We start from the raw sequence: 24,277 nt of genomic DNA on the forward strand, positions 1-24,277 counted from the left end.
TATGTAGCATACTACATATAGTATTATATAGTACTTACTACATATTATAGTATACCACATATAGTGTTATATACTATAATCTACATTTTAACGTACGTTTTTGAAGTAGTATGTAGTCTACTTTATGTAATATATACTAATTGCAAATTATTGGTTTTATATAAACTAAAAACTATATAATATGTGTTTTGTAAATAATGGCACCCAAGAGGGATAGCAAAAAAAGAAAACCTCCAGTCTCTCCTTTTAGCAACCGTCAAGTGAGCATGAAGCTAAAGTCCGATTGTATACCAAAGGGAATTATTGATCATGAGGCATCATCATGAGTTCGATTGTGAGGGCCATACCCAAACTCGACCCTACTCACCTCCCTCAGTCCTACAGACTGTTCTAGGGAATGACGTAGATCTATCTACAGGTATCCCTCCCACTTGGGACCGACACTCAGACAGGACTTCGGTCTATCTCGAATGCCAACCCAAGGGGGTATGTCCCTTCATTCAACGATTCTATCATGATCCTCATAATCAATTTGTCCTTGACAGCTTTCCGTACCCAAAATGTGGTCCTTAGTCTTGATTCTCTTGATCTTTAACTTGAGGGTCTATTCTTGCTTTCTTGTTCTCCCTTGGTTCATGGCAATAACCCCTTTTTCCTGACAAGCAGACACGGCAGTTATCACTTTCCCCTAAGAAGAGGGATCTTGCAATCCTACCTGGTCTCGCTTGTCCTTGATTAGCCATTTTTATCCCACGTCGTCCTAGCGGTTAGCATAAAATTTTTAAATCAACATCCGGCCATCTGACCCTCTAGATCCACCCACCCACCGAACCATTTCATGAAAATCCCTTCCCGAGGTAGTACTTAACTACTACAAAATTAGGAAGACAGGAGTCTATCAGACATCATCAAACAATAAGCAGCATGTAATCTGTTGCATACCCTCGTTCAGAGAAATTCATCTGGTTGCTCCCACCAGATATTTATTTAGAAACTTTTAATTCATTTCCTTTCCTTTATCTGCTATAATTAGCTTGTAACTAATTCCCTAACTAATCAGGCAACACATTTAGTTTCAACCAATTCATCTTGCCTCCCCATTCAGGCCAAGATAATGGTTACAAGCCACCAAAATGGCAACACCTTCACAATATTTCCTAGAATTAAGTGTTTGGGAAAGGCTCATCAAGTAATTTAATCATTCCTTCCTAAGTATTTTATTTCGAGAGGTATAGCACCATCTGGTGACAGATGCACAGGATAGCCCCTATATTCCTAGCCTTTCCAGTTCCTTTTTAAGCAACCAAGTCGAACAAATTTCCTTAATTAATTTCACATCATCCTCCCTGAGTATGACCTTCTCATCCAACTATTGGCATGAGGCCATACACGGATTATGGCCGATTTCCAATAAGATACCGTGGGTACTTCGCTCGGCCGGGCAAAAATGAAACAAACCCATTCATCCCTTATCCCTCGGGCATGAATGACCTAGGTATAACAACTTGCGGGTTACATTGCCCTAGCCGAAAAGGGCCAATCTCCATTAAGTTCCCCAAGAGAATCCTCTCAATGGGCCGGCCTTTCAATCAAATTGACCCCAAGAAGACTCATCTTGGTTTCCGGTCATTTCCAGACAATCTTCAAAACTCCTAGTTAAATCTATGTTTTGCAATGGGCTATCCCTATCACCTCTCGAGATTCCTTTTTAACTCCTAGTTGGTAATTTCCATGTTCATTCATTTATCAAACTTAATTCCTACTTTCATTAATTATCTACCAGCCAAGTTTATTTAGAAAATACAAGCGAGTTTTTGCCATAGGCATTTGATGGTTAATGTCTCTTCGGAAATGCCAACTTTTTAAGTTCAATCCCCGTTTTGTTGATTCCCACGTTTTTGCAATCCTTTGTCATTCATGGAACATCTCCATGGAAGCTTGTAGAGTTTTCGGTTCAAAACAACACGGAGGTCAATTCCGCGAAGTTATCCCCTATCTCCCCCATCCTGTATTTGCAAACAAACGTGAAATTGACAACTTTAGAAATACTCTTCAATACCAAAAATTGAACTACTTCTATCAATTTTAGACAACTACTCTTTTCTTATGGTGCCTATCTTTCCATTTTAGGAAGCTAGAAGGTCGTCTTATAATTTATGAGTCTTCGAGCTTTCCATTAAAGCTTAAACCTAAAATACAAGGTAGTCACTAAAGCTTACACCTAAGTGCAAAGTTACCATTAATGCTTAGCTTAAGAGTGCAAATCTACCTTTGAAACTTAACTTAATGATGCATAGATACTCTTAGCACTTAACCCTAATTGCGAGGTTTCCATTAAAGCTTAAACCTAAAATACAAGGTAATCACTAAAGCTTACACCTAAGTGCAAAGTTACCATTGAAGCTTAGTTTACGAGAGCAAAGCTACCTTTGAAACTTAACTTTGTGATGCATTGATACTCTTATCACTTGACCCTAATTGCAAGGTTTCCATTAAAGCTTAAACCTAAAAATACAAGGTAGTCACTAAAGCTTACACCTAAGTGAAAAGTTACCATTAAAGCTTAGCTTACGAGAGCAAATCTACCTATGAAGCTTAACTTTATGATGCATAGATACTCTTATCACTTAACCCTAATTACGAGGTTTCCATTAAAGCTTAAACCTAAAAATGCAAGGTAGTCACTAAAGCTTACACTTAAGTGCAAAGTTACTGTTAAAGCTTAGCTTACAAGTGCAAATCTACCTTTGAAGCTTAACTTTATGATGCATAGATACTCTTATCACTTAACCCTAATTGCGAAGTTCCCATTAAAGCTTGAACCTAAAAATGCAAGGTAGTCACTAAAGCTTACACTTAAGTGCAAAGTTACTATTAAAGCTTAGCTTACGAGTGCAAATCTACCTTTGAAGCTTAACTTTATGATGCATAGATACTCTTATCACTTAATCCTAATTGCAAGGTTTCTATTAAAGCTTGAACCTAAAAATACAAGGTAGTCACTAAAGTTTACACCTAAATGCAAAGCATTAAAGCTTAGCTTACGAGTGCAAATCTACCTTTGAAGCTTAACTTAATGATGCATAACTACCATTAATACTTAATCCTAATTTCAAGGTTACCATTAAAGTTTAAACCTAAAATAATGCACATAAACCTTCCTAGTAATAAAACACATGGATTAATTAATCCTACTAGAAATGAAGATTACCTCCTCTAAACAAGAGAAAAGTGGGGTTGAAGTCCTTCTTGAAGAGATGTGAGGCTCAAGGAGGAAGGAAAGGGATTTATGATGAAGAGGAAGGAGAGAGGAGCTTCTTCACAAAACCCTCAAGGGTTTGGCCTTCAAGAGAGGGAGAGAGCAAGAGCAAGGTTTAATGGAAACCTTGATTTACTTAAGCATAGTCTTGAGAATGGCAAGTATGCAAGTAGCTTAGCAATATTGTGTGTGTAAAATTACAAAGGAGAGGGGGTGCTTATATAGGAAATGGTGGGTATTCTTTTCTCAATTCCTATTGGACCCCAATTCTCCTCTCAATTGCTATTGGACCCCATTTCTCTTCTCAAATGCTATTGGATGCCAATTCTCTTCTTAATTCCTATTGGACCCCAATTCTCTTCTCAAATGCTATTGGACCCCAATTCTCTTCTTAATTCCTATTGGATCCCAATTTTCTTCTTAGTTCTTATCTCTTAACTTTATCTTTCAATCAAGTTAGTCCTTTTTTTCTCCCAGTTCTCGATTTAGATCAATTTCCACACGGATCTTCACGAAGAAGTATAAAAATAATCTTAATCTTTTTGGAAAAATATAGGGATGACATAATTTCTTATCCAAAATATCCTTGTCTTTTCATTCTGGAGTAAAGTCTCGTTGTCCGCATGACTTCTTTGTTGGCCTTGCTTTTTCTAAATTAGTTTATAGGCTGAAGAAAGTTCTGAATGGCTCTAGGGTTTAGGGAGGGACCTTACATCGATATATGGACACTCCATCCAATAAAAAGAACAGGATTCTCAAAAGGTGTGTTTTCTTGATGAGGCTCAAGTCGATGACGACTCCAACAATGTCAAAGATAATGTAGAGATCACAGGTAAATTATGAGTGTATGTTATAATTTTATGTCGATACGTAGTTTGTATTATAAATTATGCAATGGTAGATGGTTAAATTTGATGGACGCTTTTTTTTGTTGAGAAAGTTTGGTAATAAATAACCATGTGGGAGATTAAGAAAGGGTGAACCATTTTTTATATACATACCATTGATGGTTGTTAGAGAAAACTTTAAGTTTTTTTTTTTGTTTATGTTGGAGAAAAGGTCCTTAAATATCATGTGAGAGCCCTATATAGGGTGTGCGTTTTTTTGTGTGAAAAAGTTGTCTCCGTACAAAGGAGACTCTGGCAAAAAATTTCCAAATTAAATACTTTAGACTATCTAATCCTAATTGCATATGTTTCTGGACAATTTAAAGTTTGTCAATTGTTTTCTGTATGCAGAGAGCAATGTTCACATTGAAGATCCTCATGACAATGAAGAAGATTGTGATCATGAAGGGGATGAGGAGAATAAGCATTACAAACACCTAGGCAAGCAAATTTCACTTAGCTTGATGAAAGATGTTCTAAGTCAGTTTTATGTCAAGAAGAAGACATTGCCTCCTCTTGTTCCACTTTGTCGATTCATGGTGCATGAGGCTATTAGGTTTGCTAGAGATGATGTAGAATGGCTCCTCATTTGATTCTGCTGGGTATCTAGAAACTATGGGGCATTTTCTTGTGTCGGGTTGGGGATTCTAGAGGAGATACCATTCCCGTGATCACATCAGATTTGGAGGAATGGGGACCACTTTGGCGGGAAAGAAATGTTGAGTTGAGAGAGCACTTGGTAGAGAGTGGCAAGAGCTCAAAGGAAAAAAGTTTCTGGTAGGGGATGGCAACCATAGGCTAAAAATATGGTGGAAGAGAATCAAAGAAGTGAGATATTTCACCTTTTTCACTCTTTTGTTGTAAAGCTTTGTTCTTGCAAAGGATGATTTTTTTTTTGGTGATAGAGTACATGGACAATGGTCAATACCATGTTAGTGTTTGTTTCCAATTCCTTGAGTTGTCGAGAGCAAAACAAGCAGAGTTTCTTCTTGCACTTGACACTTCCAATGCGTAAGTTTGTTAATCGCATGTTGACTCTCATTTTTTTTGTAAACAATGCTTGTGTTCAACTCTTTCTTTTCTATTTTTTTGTAGCATTTCTAGGGCACATGTCATGCCAAACATCACTCATGAAGTTTATATGTTTTAGCATGGAAAATAACTTAGTCAATCCTTCAAAAATTGACACCCGATATGAGAGAATGAGCTAGGGTGGAGATGACTGTGGAGGCAAGGTATTACCATGGTGCTGCACCATGGTATAACACTCTATGTGGATTGATATCTCAACTTGTGTGGAAGGTGATGCCTACTCTACATGTTGAGTAATGAATGTAAAATTTTATTATGGTTTCAATACAGTGTTTTGTATTAGGATGAGTTCACTGCATTTATGTCCAAAGAAAGAGCAAAGCTAGATGCACTTGGACTAAATGATGTTGAGAAGAAGAAGAGAATAGACAAGGCCACAAAGGCAGAAGAGGAACGATTGAAAGATAGGGTTACAAGTACCTACCAATCACCAATCCTCTTAATGGTGATGAGTGAAAAGATGCCAGAGCTTGTGTTGTCAGCTAAGAGAGTGATTTATAGGTTTGCATCTTCCACTTGCACTCTTTGCCAAAAAAGAGCATTTCATTTTTTTGCCATGGTTTGGTGACAGTGGATCATTTTGAGAATGATGAAATATCATTTTGTGTTTACAAAAAATCCTTCAATTCCCTGTTGAAGCCCGATATGGGGTGGATGGTTTTTTTGACAATACATGCGTGTATAATGTCTATGTTGAAAACACTTAAATCCCTTGTGGGAGCCCAAGATAGGGTTTATGGTTTGTTTTGAAAAAGTGTTCTCCATACAAAGGAGACTCTGGTGTTTTTTTTGGGATACATGTCCTTTATTATTCCATTGTGTGTATGTGCTTTTCAAAGTGGATGATGCTCTAAAAATTGTGTAGATGGGTTATGCAATGCATTGAGGTGCAAAAATTGAATGAAGCCCCATTATTCACCAGAGAGTGGATTAATGTGCGTGATAAGAATACAATGTTCTCTCCCTCTTTGCTTGAAAGGAATCTGACAACATGGGAATCCAATGTTTGTCCTTGGTGGTTGGATTATCCACTAGGAGTTATTCCAAAGCAAGAGTTTGAATTACGGAAGAGTAAGTACCTTAACACTTGTGGTTCTTTTCTTTTAAGAATGCACATGTCTTACTTTATTGCTAATTTATGTGATATTGTGCTATATGGTTGTTGAGTGAAGTATTTCAAAATGAGAGTGATGAGTAATTAGAGGAGACACAAGAAGAGTCTCTCCCTCCCGTTTCTTATGGAGTTACTCAAAACACCGTTGAGAGTGGCTCTCAAGGTACTCCACTAGCAAGCAATGTACTCAAGAAGGGTAAAGGGAAAATGGAGTCTCCAAGTACATCAAGGATACCCACTCCTTCTTCAATGCCTCCCATTGTGCCATCTACGGAGCCCGCCATGTTCTCTTTGGAAACCACTATACCCAATATGGCACCCTCTTCTAATGTGTCCACTACATCTCATTGGTGCACACTGCTTCATTTGTTGCAGAGTCTTCACTTGGGCAAGAGGCTTGGGAGAGAAGGCTGATCACACGATCTATTGGTAAGTTTAAGAAAATTGTTAGAAAATCTGTCTTCCATATTTTCTAATTCAAAGCTAATTTGGATAATGCTTGCAGGATTCCATCACCAGACTGTTGTAGATGTTTTTCTTATGGATATATCACAAATTGATAAGTTTGCCCTTGATAGGTAGATTTCCATATTGCTTACTTATTTGCATTTTCTTCTTGCAATGTTCTATGAGTTTGAACATGATTCATGTTTGGTTTTCTTGTAGTATCAACAAATTTTTTGCAACACAGAATACAAATCTATATAGCAAAGATGGTGTGGCATGTTGTGAGGTTGCTAGGATTATCTTTGTAGATTTTCCTACAAGTTTGCTTGTGGATGGTCTAGGACCAATCCCATTGGGTAAGTAACTTTTCTTTGGAATAGTACCTACAGCTAACTATGGTTGTATGCTTACATGTCATCATTCATGTTTGTAGAGGGCATGAGTGTTCCCAAGTGGAACTTATTTTCGAGGGGTCTAGTGACAGTGTGCATGGATGTTTCTCGTGAGTTTTTGATTGATGAGGGGTTTTTAGTCACCATGTGCGTGGCTGAGCATATTGGAGATTTTATTGCAGATGCAACTAGGGTAGTACTTGTGCTCTTACGTACATAGACCCTCATGTGTAATAAGAAGGCATATCGACATCCACTCACTAGAGAGGCGGTGCGATAACAAACTTAGTTTCATAGTTTAATTTCCTAACTAAAAACATTGTAGCTATGACATTCATTCTTTGAGTTATTTATTTATTATGAAGGTACTTGATCTTACCATGTGTCTTTGGTATCGTGGTTGCCATCCTGTGCCACACTATGATAGAGAGGCAGGGGAGAAAATTGCCAAGAGATTGTTTCCAACATATTGTTGTAGCTACATGATAGATGATGATGGTATTATTCTTAGAGGCGGGTAGAGCGGTCTTCTTTGTTCTTGTGGTAAGACTAGTAAAGTATGATACTATTTAATGTTATATATGTTTCTAATTTACTTTTTATATGGTCAGTGGTTGTTTGCACATTTACTGAGCCTCATGACTATGTTTTGGACTTGTTTGCGGAATGTGGTGGTTTGGGCCAAGCTTCTGCAGAAGATATGAGAGGCATTGCATGTGTCTAGAGCTAGATGATGTGCTCTATGAAAGAAGTTTGTCCGAAATGCATGTGGACCTCTAAAATGTTGATTGAGGATGCACACTTGGTTGAGGAAACTCTATTCTAACAGTCCACATCTTGATGTTTTGATTTATGTTTTTATGTACATGGCAGCCATATGACATTGACATGGCATTTGGTATGCTCCATACATTTCATTTGGATGTTTCATTTGTGTTTTTTTGGTACATGATGGCCACATGATGTGGAGATGACTTTGTTGGAGCTTTCCTATGTAGTTAGATTATGTTGACACCATTGGCTTGTGTGTTGATTTTTGTGAGATAACAAAATCGTTGAAGTGTGGAAATAAGAGCTTATGTGAAGGAAATCCCATGTGGGAGCCCAAGAAAGTGTGTACAATTTTTTTTTATATAGAGGTCTTCATACAAAGGAGACTCTGGCAAAATTTAAGAATCACGTTTTATGTAAAAGCTCCAAAATACATACAAATGGTGCTTTTTATAAAGTTTCATTTTGCATAAGCATAGACATGCTTCCATATTTCTTAAAAGTGTTTGGTAGTTGAAAGATTGTACTATGAGGTTTTGAGTTTTTTCACTATATAATGATACTTAAAGATATCATTAGTGTAAAATCAGGGTTCAAAAGCTCGAAAAAACAGTTCCAATTGTAAAAGCTTAAAACTGAAAGCTCGCAAAAATGAAATTCCCAATTTTTGGCTGGTTTTTGCAACTCACTCATCGGGCCACTGGACAGGAAATGGCGTACCCCTAAAGTGGTTCCAAAAAAATATGGTTTGACAGGTTTTTAGGGGGTTTTTCCAAACCCATAAGGGTGCATTTCATGGCGGACTTCCATGTAGCTAGGCAAATGTCCCATATGCAGAATGGGGGACAAGGTGGCCATATTATATGTAGTGGAAGTGACACTACTTCATTTGCATATGAGCGAGAGAGAGAGAGAGAGAGAGAGAGAGAGAGAGAGAGAGAGAGAGAGAGAGAGAGGAGATCCCTCTATGTTGCTATGGTGACGCCTTCTCCCCCACACTCGGCAATGTTGATGCTGTTCGGTGGTGTTGTTGAGATTTCAAGCTCAACATATATGACTCCTGGATGACTACCACCAACATTCATCATCATTGGTGCACCTTGGATGATACGCATATCTTTGCCAAGGATACTAAAATTTTACTACACCGAGCTGGTCTACCTACCGGAGTGATGACACACCTATCTACTCACCTCACTCACTAGTGGTTTACATTAGATCAATGTACTAGTTCCCCATTTATGTTGCATTTTTCCTTATGTTTTGTAGACCTCTTATCTTGAGTTAGTGAGTACAGTATTTTTGCCTCTATCTTTGTGTGTGTGTGTGTGTGGTTGTGTGTGTGCTTTCAAGTGCTCAATATCTCTCCTTCCCTATCTCATGACATGGTATCAGGTCTTGGTTGTGTCTGAGGATCTTGGAGCAACAAGCAAGAATAGCCTAGAAAGCGGCTTCAGTATTCTCGAGGGCCATCATCACGATCTCTGATTGAGGTAATTCCTTTTGGATATTGTGAATCTTAGGGTTCTATAAAGTCTTTTGGACTACAATTGTGCAATTGGATTTCCATTTTGGGCGCATTTCAACCCTTGTTTAGGAGTTAGAGTACATTTACATGCAAAGACGCTAAGGTTTTGGATTATACAAATCTGCATATTAGTGGCGCAAAAAGCTTCGGTTCAATTATAGTGTGCATAGACATTGTTTATCACAGTGAAATAGGTGTATGTACATAGATTGTGGTTACAAGTGGCAACTGACTAATTTTAGCAGGCTGCTCACATACTTTGTAAGGGTTGGAAACATGTCATCCAACAATGATGGGCTAAACTAAATTGTCAGGAGTGAGAAGCTAGACAAGAAAACTTCCATGCTTGAAAGTTTAAAACAAACAATTTGCTTATGGGCAAAGGTTATCTACATTGATGGAGAGCGTGAGATAGCACCACCATTACCAGAGGAAGGTGCGAGTGCTGCACAATTAAAGATGTTTAAAGATTGGATCCACGGACCTCACAAGGTTATGTACTGGTTTTTTGTGAGTGTGTAGGACACTATAATTGGGAATATAGAATATTCTCATAGCTCTAAGGAGTCTTGGGACACTTTACTATCATTGGATGTGACCAACACAAAGGCAACGAAGCTGCAGTTGAAGACTAAGCTGAATATTCTCATAGCTCTAAGGAGTCTTGGGACACTTTACTATCATTGGATGTGACCAACACAAAGGCAACGAAGCTGCAGTTGAAGACTAAGCTGAATGATGTGTAAAAGAAAAACCTATCCAGTGTCCATCAATTACTATTCGTTGAAGATAAAGAACACATGTGAGTCACTTGCATTGATTGGTGTTACAATTGATGATGATGACAAAGTAGAAGTCTGTCTGCAAGGTTTGGGTCTAGAATACAAACATTTCAAAATTGGAATCCATCTTCGAGAGAACATTCCCTCATTCATAGATTTGGTGTCCTTACTGATTGTGGAAGAGAAGGAACTTGAGAAAGACTCCTCTACGTAGGGTGGAAACAATTATTTTGTTATTGTAGAGGTAACCACCAAGCACAACAACAAAATAACAACTAGGGTCATAACATAGGTGTTTGAGGAAAATTTTGAGGAAGGAGGAATCCAAGCAGTCATGGAAATGTGCATCACAATAATTTAGGGCAACACACAAATGTAGTATGCTGGGGTTGTGGAAGACATGGTCGCTTTGAATGTTATTATCCAAACAGGAGGTAACACCACTAACAGGAATGGAGATGAGCCTGAAAGGATATTTGTGGTGCAACACATGCTGAATATTGTGTCTACAAATGTGGAAAAATCAAATGATAATGTATGGTATGTGGATTCTGGTGCATCAAATCACATGACCAGTCATGGTGAATGGTTCAAGAAAATGTAGACCATACAAAGTCCTAGCTATGTAGATGATAATGAACATCTCATTATGAATACAAGAAATGGGCCATTGTCTATGACAAATGGTAAAGTGAAGTACCTGGCTGATCTAATGCATGTACCCAACATTACAAAGAACCTGGTTTTTGTTTGGGAAATGGTTGAGTAGGGTTTGCAAGTTAGGTTTAACTTCAATGGTCTCAAGTTTGTCAAAGAGCATAAGAAGAATGGAAGGCTAGTTGTTGCCTACTAAGGTGAATGCTGCCATGTTTGCAAAACGTGCATGTGTTGTTCTAGATATTGAGATTTGGCACAAATGGATTGGTCATGCAAATTTGCAGAGGCTGAAAGTGATGCAAACTAAGGAGATGGTTATAGATCTTCCAACATTCAAAGTTGCTAAAATGCAAAAAGTTTGTGAAGCTTGTCAATTTTGAAAGTAGGCAAAAGAATCCTTTCCTCACATGATAAGCATGTAAGCAAGAATGCATTGGATTTAGTGCTTACAAATGCATGGTTTCTGGCAAAGACTGCATCTATGGGTGGATGAAAATACTATAAGAGTTCCATTAATGACCATATAAGGAAGGTATGGATTTATTTCATGTGACAGAAAAGTGAGGTGTTTATGCACTTTCAGAATTTCAAAGTTATGGTTGAAAAATAGACTAGGAAATATGTAAAGTGTCTAAGGTTAGATAGAGGGGGAGAATACTTCTCCAATGAATTCAATGGTTTTTTGAAAAGCATGGAATTCATAGGTAGGTTTCATGTGGATATACTCTGCAACAAAATGATGTTCCTAACCAGAAGAACATGCACAATGCAAAATTTTCTAGAGCATGGATGAATGAGAAGAACATGACTCACCTTTATTGGATTGAGACTATTGCTACATGTGTGTACACTATGAACAAGACCCCTACTGCTGCAATACATGATATGATACATCCCATTTTTCAATCCTAAATGTACTCTTCATATAGGTAGGTTCCCTTGAGTAGAAAGAGTACACGTGTTAGAATCCTATCATTGGTAAAGTGAGGGTGAGCAAGGATATTTTTTTTGTTGAAATGGAAAGTTGGTATGCTGATGTAAAAGATTATTTGGGGGTTGATATAAGAGAAAATGTGGTTGAAGAAAAAACAAGTGTGCAATCACAAGTTTTGAGTGGGCCACAAGATTCACCTAGTGCAAGTCATGGTGGTGAGAATCCGTGGAGTGGTAGGTTATGTGAAAAAATGAGTCCTGCTAGCTCTTCAAATGTATCAAGGAAAGGGAAGGAAAAAGTTGATGGTGCCTCTAAGTTGCCATATTTGAGTGCTGGTCATGATGATGGTGAGAGTAGTGGATCTGAGAAAAGTTTGGATGAGTTTGGAATACCCTTTGTGAAGACTCCGGGTGCAAGAAGGATGCAAGCAGGGACAAGGCACTTGGAAGGAATCCTAGATAGAGATTAGCTTATGGCAGTTATGTGGCTTGTCATTGTGTACATATGGCAAAGATGACAGAGGAGAGGATGCTATCAAAGATGAAAAATGGAAGCAAGCTATAGATGAAGAGATGGATGCACTTGATGCAAATGGAACATGGGAATTGGTGCCGTTACCAAAAGGTGAAAAGGAAATTGAATGTAAATGGGTTTACAAAGTAAAGCATCATGTTGATGGTAGAGTGAGTAGGTATAAGACTAGGCTTGTAGCCAAAGGTTATACACTGATGTATGAGATTGACTATGAGTAGAGATTTAGCCCCGTAGCCAAGATGGCTACCATTCGTGTGTTTATTGTAGTGGCTGCCACATTAAAATGGGTGCTGAAACAAATGGATGTAGAGAATGCATTTCTGAATGGAGACTTGGAGGAAGTTGTGTATATGGAGCAGCCATAAGGTTATGCAAATATGAGGCTATGTGACCTTGTATGTAGGTTAAAGAAAGCATTGTATGAGCTGAAGCAAGCACCTAGAGCTTGGTATGAGAGGATTGTGGCATTCCTGATTTCATTGGGATTTGAGATTTCTAATGTAGATAATTCATTTAATATGAGGAAGAATGAAGCAGGAATTGTGGTGATATGTATTTATGTGGATGATTTGATTGTTGGAGGCAATAATGTGGCTGAAATAGAGGCTGTATAGGATCTACTTATGTAAGAGTTCAAAATGGAAGACTTGCCATATTTCTTGGGCATTGAGATTATTTGCACAAAAGAGGGTGTGTAGTTGTCACAAAGGCAATATGCCTTGGAAATGTTGAAAAAGTATGGTATGGCCTATTGTAAGCCAATTTCAATTCTTTTAGATCAAGATTTGAAGTTGGGAAATGATGCAGGTCAAGTGCTTGAAAATGCTACCATGTACAGGAAGATTGTGGGCAACTTGATCTACTTGACTATCTCACGTCTAGTCTTGAGCTACATAGTTGGATATGTGAGTCAATTTATGCAGTTTCCCATGAAACCACACTTGGATGTGGTGAGGTGCACTTTGCACTATGTGAGTGCCAATTTAAATCATGCACTCTTTTATAGGGCTCATGTGGAGTTGTAGCTCTATGGCTACAGAGATGCGGATTGGGCTAGTAGTACATGCAATCAAAAGTCTACCAACAACTTCATGTTTTCACTTAGGAGTGCTGATATCACATGGAGTAGCAAGAAGAAAACTGCAGTTTCCCTTTCAAGTATAGAGATAGAATACATGGCTACTATAGTGGTGGCGGCATGTGAGGTGGCATGGTTGGGATTGCTACTTCAGGACTTTGGAGTACAAGGACATAGGCCAACTGTCATCTATTGTGAAAACCTTAGCAGCATACAGTTGGCACAAAACCCAATGTTTCATGCCAGGACAAAGCACATTGAGGTGAACTACCACTTCATCAGAGAGAGGTTCTTAGTAGGGGACATCAACCTTGATGCGTGGTAACAGATGAGCATGTTGCAAATATCTTGACCAAGGGCCTTAGAGCAGAGAAACTACAATAATTTTGAGCAATGCTTGACATACGAGAGATGGCATTGAGATTGAGGGGGAGTGTTGAGGTGTCAAGCTCAACATATACAACTCTTGGATGACTACCACCAACAAACATCATCAATGGTGCTCCTTGGTGGATATACATATCTTTGCCAGTGATACTAGAGTTGTACTATACCAAGTTGATCTACCTATCGGAGTCATGGAGCACCTATCTACTCACCTCACTCACTTGCAGTTTACATTAGACTATTGTGCTAGTTTCCCTTTTACGTTGTATTTTCCCTTATGTTTTGTAGACCTCTTATCTTGACTTAGTGAAAAAGAGTAAGTAAATTCTTTTTGCTTCCATCTTTGCACGTGCGTGTGTGTGTGTGTGTGTGTGCGTGCGTGCGTGCTTGCAAGTGCTTAAGCTCTTTCCTTGTCTATCTCGTGACATGGTGCTCTAGCATTCATGGGTGGTGGAAGCAACCGTGCACTATTGACATGTGTGGTGGTACTATTGAGTGTTTCACAATGGCACTTATGATGTGGGCTTGGGGTTGATTCATACAAGGGGTGCCCACGGGCCGCTCCCCTTTATATTGGAGATAAGAGGGCACTTGCTTGGGCCCTAACTCATTGTAAACCACCCTCCCAAAATAAAGGGCTTTACCTGTGTGTGGAGATAAGAAAAGGAATTGGATGCATGTTTGGAGAAGAAGAGAAGTGCTAAAAAGAAAAGGTCCACCTCCTATAAGGGGCACCCCCTTTTTGCCGTTTGGAACAATAGTTGCACAAGCTCAAGGGAGAAGAGAAAAAGCATTGTACACATTGTTTTGGTTGAGAAATCAATTGTCAATTTCCCCCTTTTATCAATCTACATGTCCCCCTTTATTTTATTCATTGTTTCTGTGCAGGTGTGTGTGTAGTTTTTGGAATATGTGTGGTGGTGTAACGAGGGAGAGAATCTTGTTGTTGTGTGACATGGAGTATTTGATTGAAGTATCATGGGTATCATGCAAGAGTGGGTCTCTAAAGGTGTGTATATGCATGTTTATGTGCAACATAAGGTGTGCATTGTGAAAATTGTGTATGAAGTGTTCATTACATCAAGGTATGAAGTTATGGCTCCCAAGGAGCTCCAAATTTCAAAGGAAGAAGCCCAAGCAAAGAACCAAGCAAGTTTAGCGCATGGGTGTGGCTATTTCTCCAAAATATTTAGCTCGGTGCTGTATTCACATACTTCCAATGAGATATGATGGTCTCGTTATGACACTCAACACTCAGGTTTGTCCAACCCCTCTTATGTTTGAAGAGCTGAGTGAAATGTTGATTGAAGAGGAGTTGTCGCTCAGGCCAGGGATGGTGGAGCTGATGTTGCCTTCATAGGCAATTCAAAAGGCAAGGAGACTATGTCAAATGCTTCTAAGAAGAAGCCCAAGAAGAGGAAATTTTCAGGTAGTTGTTTTTACTGTGACAAGAAGGGTCATGCTGTTAAAGATTGGAGAAGGAAAAAAGAATACGAGAAGAACGGCACCATGAAAGCTTCTTGGAAGGAAAGAGAATCGGCCAACAATGCCGAGATAGACCTTGAACTATGGGTCGTCATAGAAGAGGTATGCTCATCAGCACAACCTCCGCTTGTTGATGGTTCTTGGATTCTAGATAGTGGTGCATCCTGACATATGACTAGTAAGAAAGATTGGTAAAGTTCCTGGAAGCCTATTTATAAACCCATAAGTGTAGTTGCTGGGAATAATGCCAAATTTCTAGCCGAAGGTTCTGGGACAATTTCTTTTTTAGCATCTACATGTGAAACTAAAGAGCTCTCTAATGTGTTGTACGTGCTTCAAATCAAGAAGAATTTGTTGTCCATTGTTGCGATCACTGATCGTGATCTTGAAGACCGTTTCAAGAAAAGTGGAGCAGAAATCTTGGATTCCAAACGCAACACAGTGGGAAAGGACGTAAGGCGCAACAACCTCTACGAGCTTTTTGCACTTATGGTCATTACAGAAAAAGGTACAGTTCAATTATGGCATGAGAGATTTGGTCACTTAAGCATTACCGTGCTAAAAGAGATGCAAAAATCTAGGATGGTGGCACACATGCCTCAAATATCAGATATGAATGAAGTTTGTTAAGCTTGCATGATGGGAAAGCAACAAAGAAATGCATTTCCACAAGAGAGTAGTGATCGAGCTCAGTCTCCTCTAGAGTTGGTACGTAAAATGTATACGTCTACTTTGGGTGGATCTTTTTACTTTTTGTTGTTAGTTGACGACTTTAGTAGAAAGGTGTCGGTGTATTTCATTTGTGATAAGTCTAAAGCTTTTGGAAAGTTTAAAATGTGGCAAAAGCTTGTAGAAAATGAAACAGGAAAGAATGTGAAGAAGCTTCACACAGATCGAGGAGGAGAATTCATCTCAAATGAATTCAACAACCATTTCAATGAATTCAACAACCATTTCAATGAGCATGGCATATAATATCACCTTACTACAACTTACACACCACAACAGAATGGAGTTGTGGAACATCGCAATCAAACGATGGTAGAAATGGCAAGGTGTATGCTCAAAGCCAAGGGTATGTCATATTCCTTTTGGGTTGAAGTAGTAAGTACAGCCGTATACATTCTCAATCAAAGCTACACAAAGGCTTTGAAAGGGAATACACCTCAAGAAGCCTATTCTGGTAAGAAACCATCGGTCTTGCATTTCAAAACATTTGGGTGATTCTGTTATGCACATATTCATGATTCACAAAGAACAAAGTTAGAAGCCAAAAGTAAGAAGTGTGTATTTCTTGGATACAATGAAGGGTCTAAGGCTTGAAGATTCTATGATCCAGAGGCAAAGAAAGTACTCACTAGTCGGGATGTGGCATTTGAAGAAGGGACACATGCGGTGGAGAAACCAGGTTCGTCCACTTTCTCATCAAATGAAGAAATAACTCACCATGTGCCAGACCAAAGTCAAGTAAAAAATCAAGAGGAGGTATTGTCTAATGAGGACAACTCAAATAAAATTAACCAACCTGTTGTTGCAACATCATAGAAAAAGCCACTACTAAAGTGGGCTCAATCGGTTTTTGACCCTCAAAACCCTCAAGTTCACAATCCTCATGAAGAGGAGGGGGTTTGCGATGGTCAAAGAGAATAGAGGAGCAAAGTAGAGCCTCCTAACACACTGTCAACATGGCTCTCATGAAAAAAATTGTGGGCTCTGTGAAGGAGCCAGCCTCCATCGACAAGGCCATGGATGATCCAAAGTGGAAGGAAGCGATGCAGTCAAAGTACGACAACATCACAAACAATGACACTTGGGAATGAGTGAATTGGCCTCCAAAGAAGAAATTCATCGGCACAAAATGGGTGTACAAGCTCAAGCATAAAGCTAATGGTTCTTTACAAAAGTACAAAGTGGGTTAGTAGCACAAGGATTCTCTCAAGTCAAAGGGTTTGATGTTAGTGACACCTTTGCTCCCACAACTCACGTGACAACTATTAGTCTTGTGCTTGCTCTTGTTGCTATCTATTTATGAGTTGTTTATCAAATGGATGTTGTGTCTGTATTTTTGAATGGACTTCTCAAGGAGGAGGTGTATATTGGGCAACCACTAGAGTTTGAGACGCCTCATTCAAAACAAAAGGTTTGCACATTGAAGAAGGCTTTATATGGCCTAAAAATGTCTCGAGGAGACCGAGCAATGTTAGACCCTCTCCACTAGTCTTTGCAATCAACATGTATAAACCATGGGTGTGGCTGTTTGAGAACTAATTTCAAAGGTAAAGAAAAGTAGAGACTAAGGTTTTTGAGGGTAGAAAGCACAAAGTAATTCTATACATAAGTTTAATTAGCATGGCTGAAAATAACCAAGAGAGTAGAATGAACATTGATTACTTTTATTTTGCACATGAAGGTGCTAATGATGATGCCCCATGTTTGTCAATTATCTTGTTACTAGGTTGAAACAAGCTATGGGCAACCTTGCTTTGAAAGCCAAATTTACTCAACAACTTTGTGCTTATGGGATTTCCCTTCCTCTCCGAGAGGAGAGAGACCTTAGGAGGCCTCTTGATGAGACTCCCAAAAGAAGACTCTCTCCCATAAGAGAGGAGGAATCCAAAGAACAAGAAAGAAGCAAATCCCTAAATTCTTATGAAGATGTGGCTCCACAAAGACGGTGGTCTAGACGATCGCCAACTCCTCCCAAGAGGAAACGGTCAACCCACAGTCCTTCTCCTCGTCACTCCAAAAGGGAAGAGAGGAAACAAAGGAAGAAAAGGCCAAGAAAAAGGTCACACTCTTCTCCTTATTCTTCACCTTCCTCCTCTTTTGATGAAAGTACCTAGAGAATACAAGAGGAGAGGACATCACAAATCTTACCATGCATGGTGAAGGTCCCAAAAGCTTAAGAAGTTCAAAGAGGGAGGAAAGAGTATCTCTTTTCTCACCTATGATGGCATCTTTGGTGCTACCAACAAAGTATTGGACTTCATCCTACAATTTGATGTGGCCTTTGGAGACGAGGGATTCACAAATTCCTCTAAGCTACGTCATTCAATGTGAGAGAATAAACGGGAACAAGGGTTAAGATATAGACATGTGCTAATAGATCTATCTCAACACGAGGCTAATGGTAAAGGGGGCCCAAATGAGAGATGGTCCATCAAAGAGCAAGGCTAACCAATGGAGCATAAGACCTTAGGGTTAGCTTCATTTAAGACCTCCAATAGTTAGTGTAAAAGTCCTTTGACCTTAGGTAAGCTAGGGCTGAGCTTGAGGTGGAAACCCGGCCCAAGCTTGAGGTTCTTGAGGTGGAAAACTAGCCCAAGCTTAAGATGCTTGAGGTGGAAAACTGGCCCAAGCTTAAGGTGCTTGAGGTGCTTGAGATGCTTCATGATTGAGATGTTTGAGGTGCTTGACATGCTTGAGATGCTAGGGCTGTACTTGAGGTGAGAACCCAACCCAAGCTTAAAGTGCTTAAGGGCCAAGCTTGTAGTTAGAACTGGGCCTAAGCTTGAGGGTCTTGATGTGTCAAAAGTCAAAGATCAAATTCCTACAAGGAGGGGCCAGCCCTACATGAGGGGGGATGAGAGAGAACACCCACACACTCACACAAGGCATACTTGGTACAAAGAAATCATAAGGGACAGTTATCAAGTTCCTCCTCATGTTGCCCTCATGGTGTGCCTGAAGCCTATTGGTTGGCCACCCAAGGGGTCCAATGATATTTTAGTAGATTTAAATAATTGTCTTTGCATTTATCAAGTCCTCTCTCTCAAAGGGGAAAGGGGGACACTTGTCCCAAGGCTACCCTTGTTTCTTGTAATGCCTCCTTCTTGTGATTGTCTAGGCCTGGAGGGGTCCAATGAGCTTCAAGAATGAGCTACAAGGGGGGGATAGACCAAATCAAGCTAGGGGGTTTCCTAGGGGGTATACTCTCCCACACACACTCACATACACTCTCATTATGCATTGTGCAAAGTGCAAGAGCTCCCTCTCCTTCTCCAAGCAAGTAGAGGTTGAGAGCCTACACCAACACTCTTGGCTATGGAGTGCAAATCCAACCAAGAGCCAATGTCATAAAATCTAATATCTAATATCTAACCAACCCCAAATGATTTTCTCATATTAAATTGATCACTTAATGTGGGAGAATAAACGGGAAAAATTGTTAAGATATAGACATGTGCTTATAGATCTATCTCAACACGGGGCCAATGGTAAAGGGGCCCAAATGAGAGATGGTCTATCAAAGAGCAAGGCTAACAAATGGAACATAAGACCTTAGGGTTAGATTCATTGAAGACCTCCAATAATGTGTGTAAAAGGCCTTTGACCTTAGGTAAGCTAGGGCTGAGCTTGAGGCGCGGGAACCCGACCCAGCTCGAGGTGCTTGTCCTGCTTGTCATGCTTGATGACTAAGGTGCTTGAAGTGCTTGATGATTGAGGTGCTTGAGATGCTTGACATGCTAAGGTTGCACTTGAGGTGAGAACCCAGCCCAAGCTTAAAGTGCTTATGAGCCAACCTTGTGGTGGGAACTGGGCCTATGCATGAGGGGCTTAAGGTGTCAAAAAGTCAAAGATTCAATCCCTACAAGGAGGGGGCGAGCCCTACATGAAGGGGGATGAGAGAGAACACCCACACACTCACACAAGGCATGCATGGTACAAATAAAGCAAAAGGGACACTTGTCAAGTTCCTCCTCATGTTGCCCTCATGGTGTGCCTGAAGCCTATTGGTTGGCCACCCAAGGGGTCCAATAATAATGTAGGAGATTTAATTAATTGATTTAGCATTTATCTAGCCCTCTCTCTCAAAGGGGAAAGGGGGACACTTGTCTCAAGGCTTACCTTGCTCCTGTAATGCCTCCTGCTTGTGATTGGCTAGTCCTGGAGGGGTCCAATCAGCTTCAAGCATGAGCTACAAGGGGGGGTCAACCCAAGCAAGCTAGGGGGTTGCTTAGGGGGTATACTCACCCACACACACTCACAAACACTCTCATTGTGTGCTATGCAAAGTGCAAGAGCTCCCTCTCCTTCTCCAAGCAAGTAGAGGTTGAGAGCCTACACCAACACTCTTGGATATGGAGTGCAAATCCAACCAAGAGCCATGCTTCAATGCTTAAGCTTGACATGTCCTTCTTCTTCATTACTATGCTATTATGTATGCTACCCTCATTCCCTGCTAGCTCTCTCCACCTTCGAAGGTGTTTGAGGTCTTGGGACTGAGGTTTGGAATGGTTAAAGCTTTCTTCAAGTTTATGTTCTGTTTGTGATGCATGAAGCTTTCCATCTTCATTGCATCACCTAGGTCACAAGGAGCACAAAGATTGTATTGTAACAAGTCTCTCTTAATGGGAGAAATCATAATACAAATGCCTATTGGAGGGGGGACCGGCTCCACATAAATCCGGTCCTCAACTGTTGTCATATTCTCTAAATTCTCTCTCTTGCAAAAGTATTGTTCATGCCAAGTTAACTAATTGCTATGATTATGTTTCTATCTTCAATTACATTTCTCAAAAGTACTCTCATTAATTTCCGCTACTCTCAAATTAAATAGGCCAATTCTATTACAGGCCATGCTTCAATGCTTAAGCTTTCCATCTTCTCTATCTTCATTACCGGTCCTCAAGTATTGCCAATGTTCTCTAATAATCTCTCTCTTGAAAAATTATTGTTCATGCCAAGTTAACTAATTGCTATGTTTATGTTGTTCTCTTCAACTATGTTCACCCGCTATGCTCACAAAGGAATTTCTTAAAAGTACTCTCATTAATTTTTTCTACTCTCAAGTTAATAGGCCAATTCCATTACATTGGTATCATAGCATTTGGTTTCTCTTTTCTTGCTTAAGAAGAGAGGTCCTTAAGTAGCCTATAAATGGTTGATGTTGTTAATTATATTAGGGTAAGTGGAATTGGGATCTATTACCGGTTTTGTTGAGCCCATTATGTGGGCTATGGTACACACCTTGGGAGCTTTGGACTTAATAATGGAGTCTTCTTAGACTTGCCTCTAGCTTTAACATTATGGATCCATAAGAAGTCCAAAAGGAGCTAGCCCTCGGCAACTCTGCTATGTTAGACCTACTCCACTACTCTCTATAATTAAGCACTTCGAGCCGTGGATGTAGATACTTAAGATCCGATTTTCAAAGACTAAGAGGAGTGGCAATTAAGGTTTTGAATTGCCAAAGCATACATTAAGTACATACATAAACTTTGTTAACATGGCTGACAATAATCAAGAGAGTAGAATGAACATTGATAGCTTTGATTTTGCACATGAAGGTGCTAATGATGATGCCCCCATGTTCTTGAATTATCTTGTTACTAGGTTGTAGCAAGCTATGGGAAACCCTGCTTTGCAAGCTGAATTTACTCAACAACAACTTTGTGCTTATGGAACTTCCCTTCCTCTCCAAGAGGAGAGAGAGCTTACGAGGCCTCTTGAAGAGACCCCAAAAGAAGACTCTCCCATTCGAGAGTAGGAATCTAAAGAGCAAGAAAGCAATGAAACTTTAAGTTCCTCTGAAGATGTGGATCCACAAAGATGGCAGTCTAGACGATTGCCCACTCCTCCCAACAGAAAAAGATCAACACACAGTCCCTCTCCTCATCATTCCAAAAGAGAAGAGAGGAAACAAAGGAAGAAAAGGGCTAGGAAGAGGTCACCCTCTTCTCCTTCTTCTTCACCTTCATCCTCTTCCAATGAAAGCTATGGAGATTCTCCTAGAGAATACAGGAGGGGAGGACATTGCAAATCATACCCTGCATGGCAAAGGTCCCAAAACCTAAAGAAGTTCAAGGAGGTAGGAAAGAGTATCTCTTTTCTCACCTATGATGGCACCTTTGGTGCTACCAACAAAGTGTTGGCCTTCATCCAGTAATTTGATGCGGCCTTTGGAGACGACGGCTTCATGGAGTCCTCCAATCTACACCATGTAGCTATGCACTTTCAAAAATCAGCTCGTCAATGGTGGGCTAGCCTTTGTGGCAATAGAGAAGCCCCAAAGACGTGGAAAACTCTATGCGTTTCCATCATGAAGCAATTCCTTGCAAGCAATGCAAAGGACAAAGTGCTTACAGAATGGTGCAGCTTGAAGCTTCTCTCTCATGAGTCTATCCACAAGTATGTAGACAAGTTTTCGGATTTACATCTCAAGTCTACTATCTTTCAAGAGATAGACTTTGCCGAGCAAAGGTAGCAATTCTGTGTGGGATTACCTGAAGAGATGGCCGAATACATCAACTCTCAATGGCCTGGTTCTATTAGCGAAGTAATCCATCACACCATGGTTGCTTCACGCATCAATTTTCATCAAGGTGCTAGATGGAATGTCAAGCCCATGGAAAACAAAGACAAAAATGATGGAAAGGGGAAAACCAATGTTCAAAATTCTTCCCAAGGCACTTCCAACAACAACAACAACAACAATCGGTCCAAGGAGAAGGGAGTTTACAAAGGCAAAAACAAACTCTCTCCTGAAGAGCTTGAAGATTTTAGCAAGGACCATAAGTGTTTCAAGTGTGGGGATCTAGGACATGGCTATCATTCTTGCCCCAAGAAGAATGCTTGCAATGAGACTCCTAGGGCTTCCACTATCGAAGCTGCAAAAGAGGATTCTCATTGCAAAGGATCATCACTTTTCTATGCTTGGGGAAAGGTAAGAGAGCATGATGCCTTCATCTTGCTCGACCCTGGCTCTACTCACAACTTCATATCAATGGAGTTGGCCATCAATTTGGGCATTCAAGCTTTTGAAATGGGAGATATGGTAATGGATAGCATAACTTTCAAAGGACAGCAAGCCTCTATTACTCCCTTGATTGGGAAGTTGAGGCTTCATGTCCAAACCTATGTTGACAAAGAAGACTTTTTCATCTCTCCTCTCCAACATGAGGATGCTATACTAGGGGCCCCATGGTTTGATTGCATGGCTACCAATATGAAGTTTCCCAAAAGAAGAATCTAATTCACCTACATGGGAAAGAACATGTATATAGATGCTAGTGAGCATGGTCGCACTATTCCACTTGTACTAATCCTCCTGCTTTTGATAAGTCAATGAAGAGCTCAGTTTTTGCGTACATGATTTTTGTCAAAGAGTCTCTAAAAGATCCTAATGTTTCATCAAATGTAAATGGTAGTAATCAAGAACCTTGTCTTGAAATGTCAGTCTCTTTTCTTTAAATAAATTCTTAAAGACATCTCTATTTAGTGCTTTCAGCAAAGGGTCTTCTGTCTATGATAGTCTTGAGTAAAGATTCTAGCTTTGGGTTCTTGGCTAACTCATAAGTTTGTTTTCTTATTCTCCTTCGGAGTTTAAATGTCTGCAATATTTATGAGCTTATCTATTGCACTTTCCCATTTTGTTTCCTTGTGAGTTTTTAAGTATGTCTCCTTTACTGTATTTTCTATTTGACTTGAGATGCTATAAGTAGAAGTTTACTTCCAAAATCTAGAAATAAGATTGGACCATACCATATCTCTTTGGTTCTAATCCCAACTTTCTCTCATCATTGCAATCCGTAAATTACTCAATAGTTGTACGCGTTCCCATAGGGTTAACCGTGTAACTCCATTCGACCCACATGTTCTCCATTTCTTAGTAGAAATGATACTTTCCCTAGGAGAGAAAAGTTCGATAAGGTGTCTCAACATGACTAACGTGTTCTCTGGTTTGGCTATCCCCATTCTTTCAGGACTATCCTATAAACTTCTTCTTCTTGAATATTCCAAGCCATCAGTAATTTCATAACGAGTCTTGCTATATATACTTATAGCTTTATCTGTGGCTTATATTCACAAGAACTTCTTGGATTTCTTCATTATTACTCAAAATTATCTTCCAATCAATGTCCCAAAAATTAATTCTTCATGTGGTAGCTACCTTACCCAATCTTGCTCCTTATTACTAAGCTTAAGGG

The 24,277-nt window shown here is 39.7% G+C and overlaps 1 protein-coding gene across 1 annotated transcript; it reads left to right on the plus strand.

Moving 5' to 3' along the window:
* The first annotated feature begins 6,559 nt into the window (after nucleotides 1-6,559).
* Nucleotides 6,560-7,915, plus strand: LOC147429003 (uncharacterized). Its single transcript, XM_086494965.1, has 5 exons — nucleotides 6,560-6,572; nucleotides 6,728-6,781; nucleotides 6,858-6,930; nucleotides 7,019-7,155; nucleotides 7,803-7,915. The coding sequence occupies exons 1-5, from the start codon at nucleotides 6,560-6,562 to the stop codon at nucleotides 7,913-7,915; spliced, it is 390 nt and encodes a 129-aa protein (XP_086351091.1).
* Nucleotides 7,916-24,277: the final 16,362 nt, after the last annotated feature.

The sequence above is a fragment of the Adiantum capillus-veneris genome, chromosome 22, assembly GCF_014529385.1.
Source record: "Adiantum capillus-veneris isolate H3 chromosome 22, ASM1452938v2, whole genome shotgun sequence".
NCBI lineage: Eukaryota > Viridiplantae > Streptophyta > Polypodiopsida > Polypodiales > Pteridaceae > Adiantum > Adiantum capillus-veneris.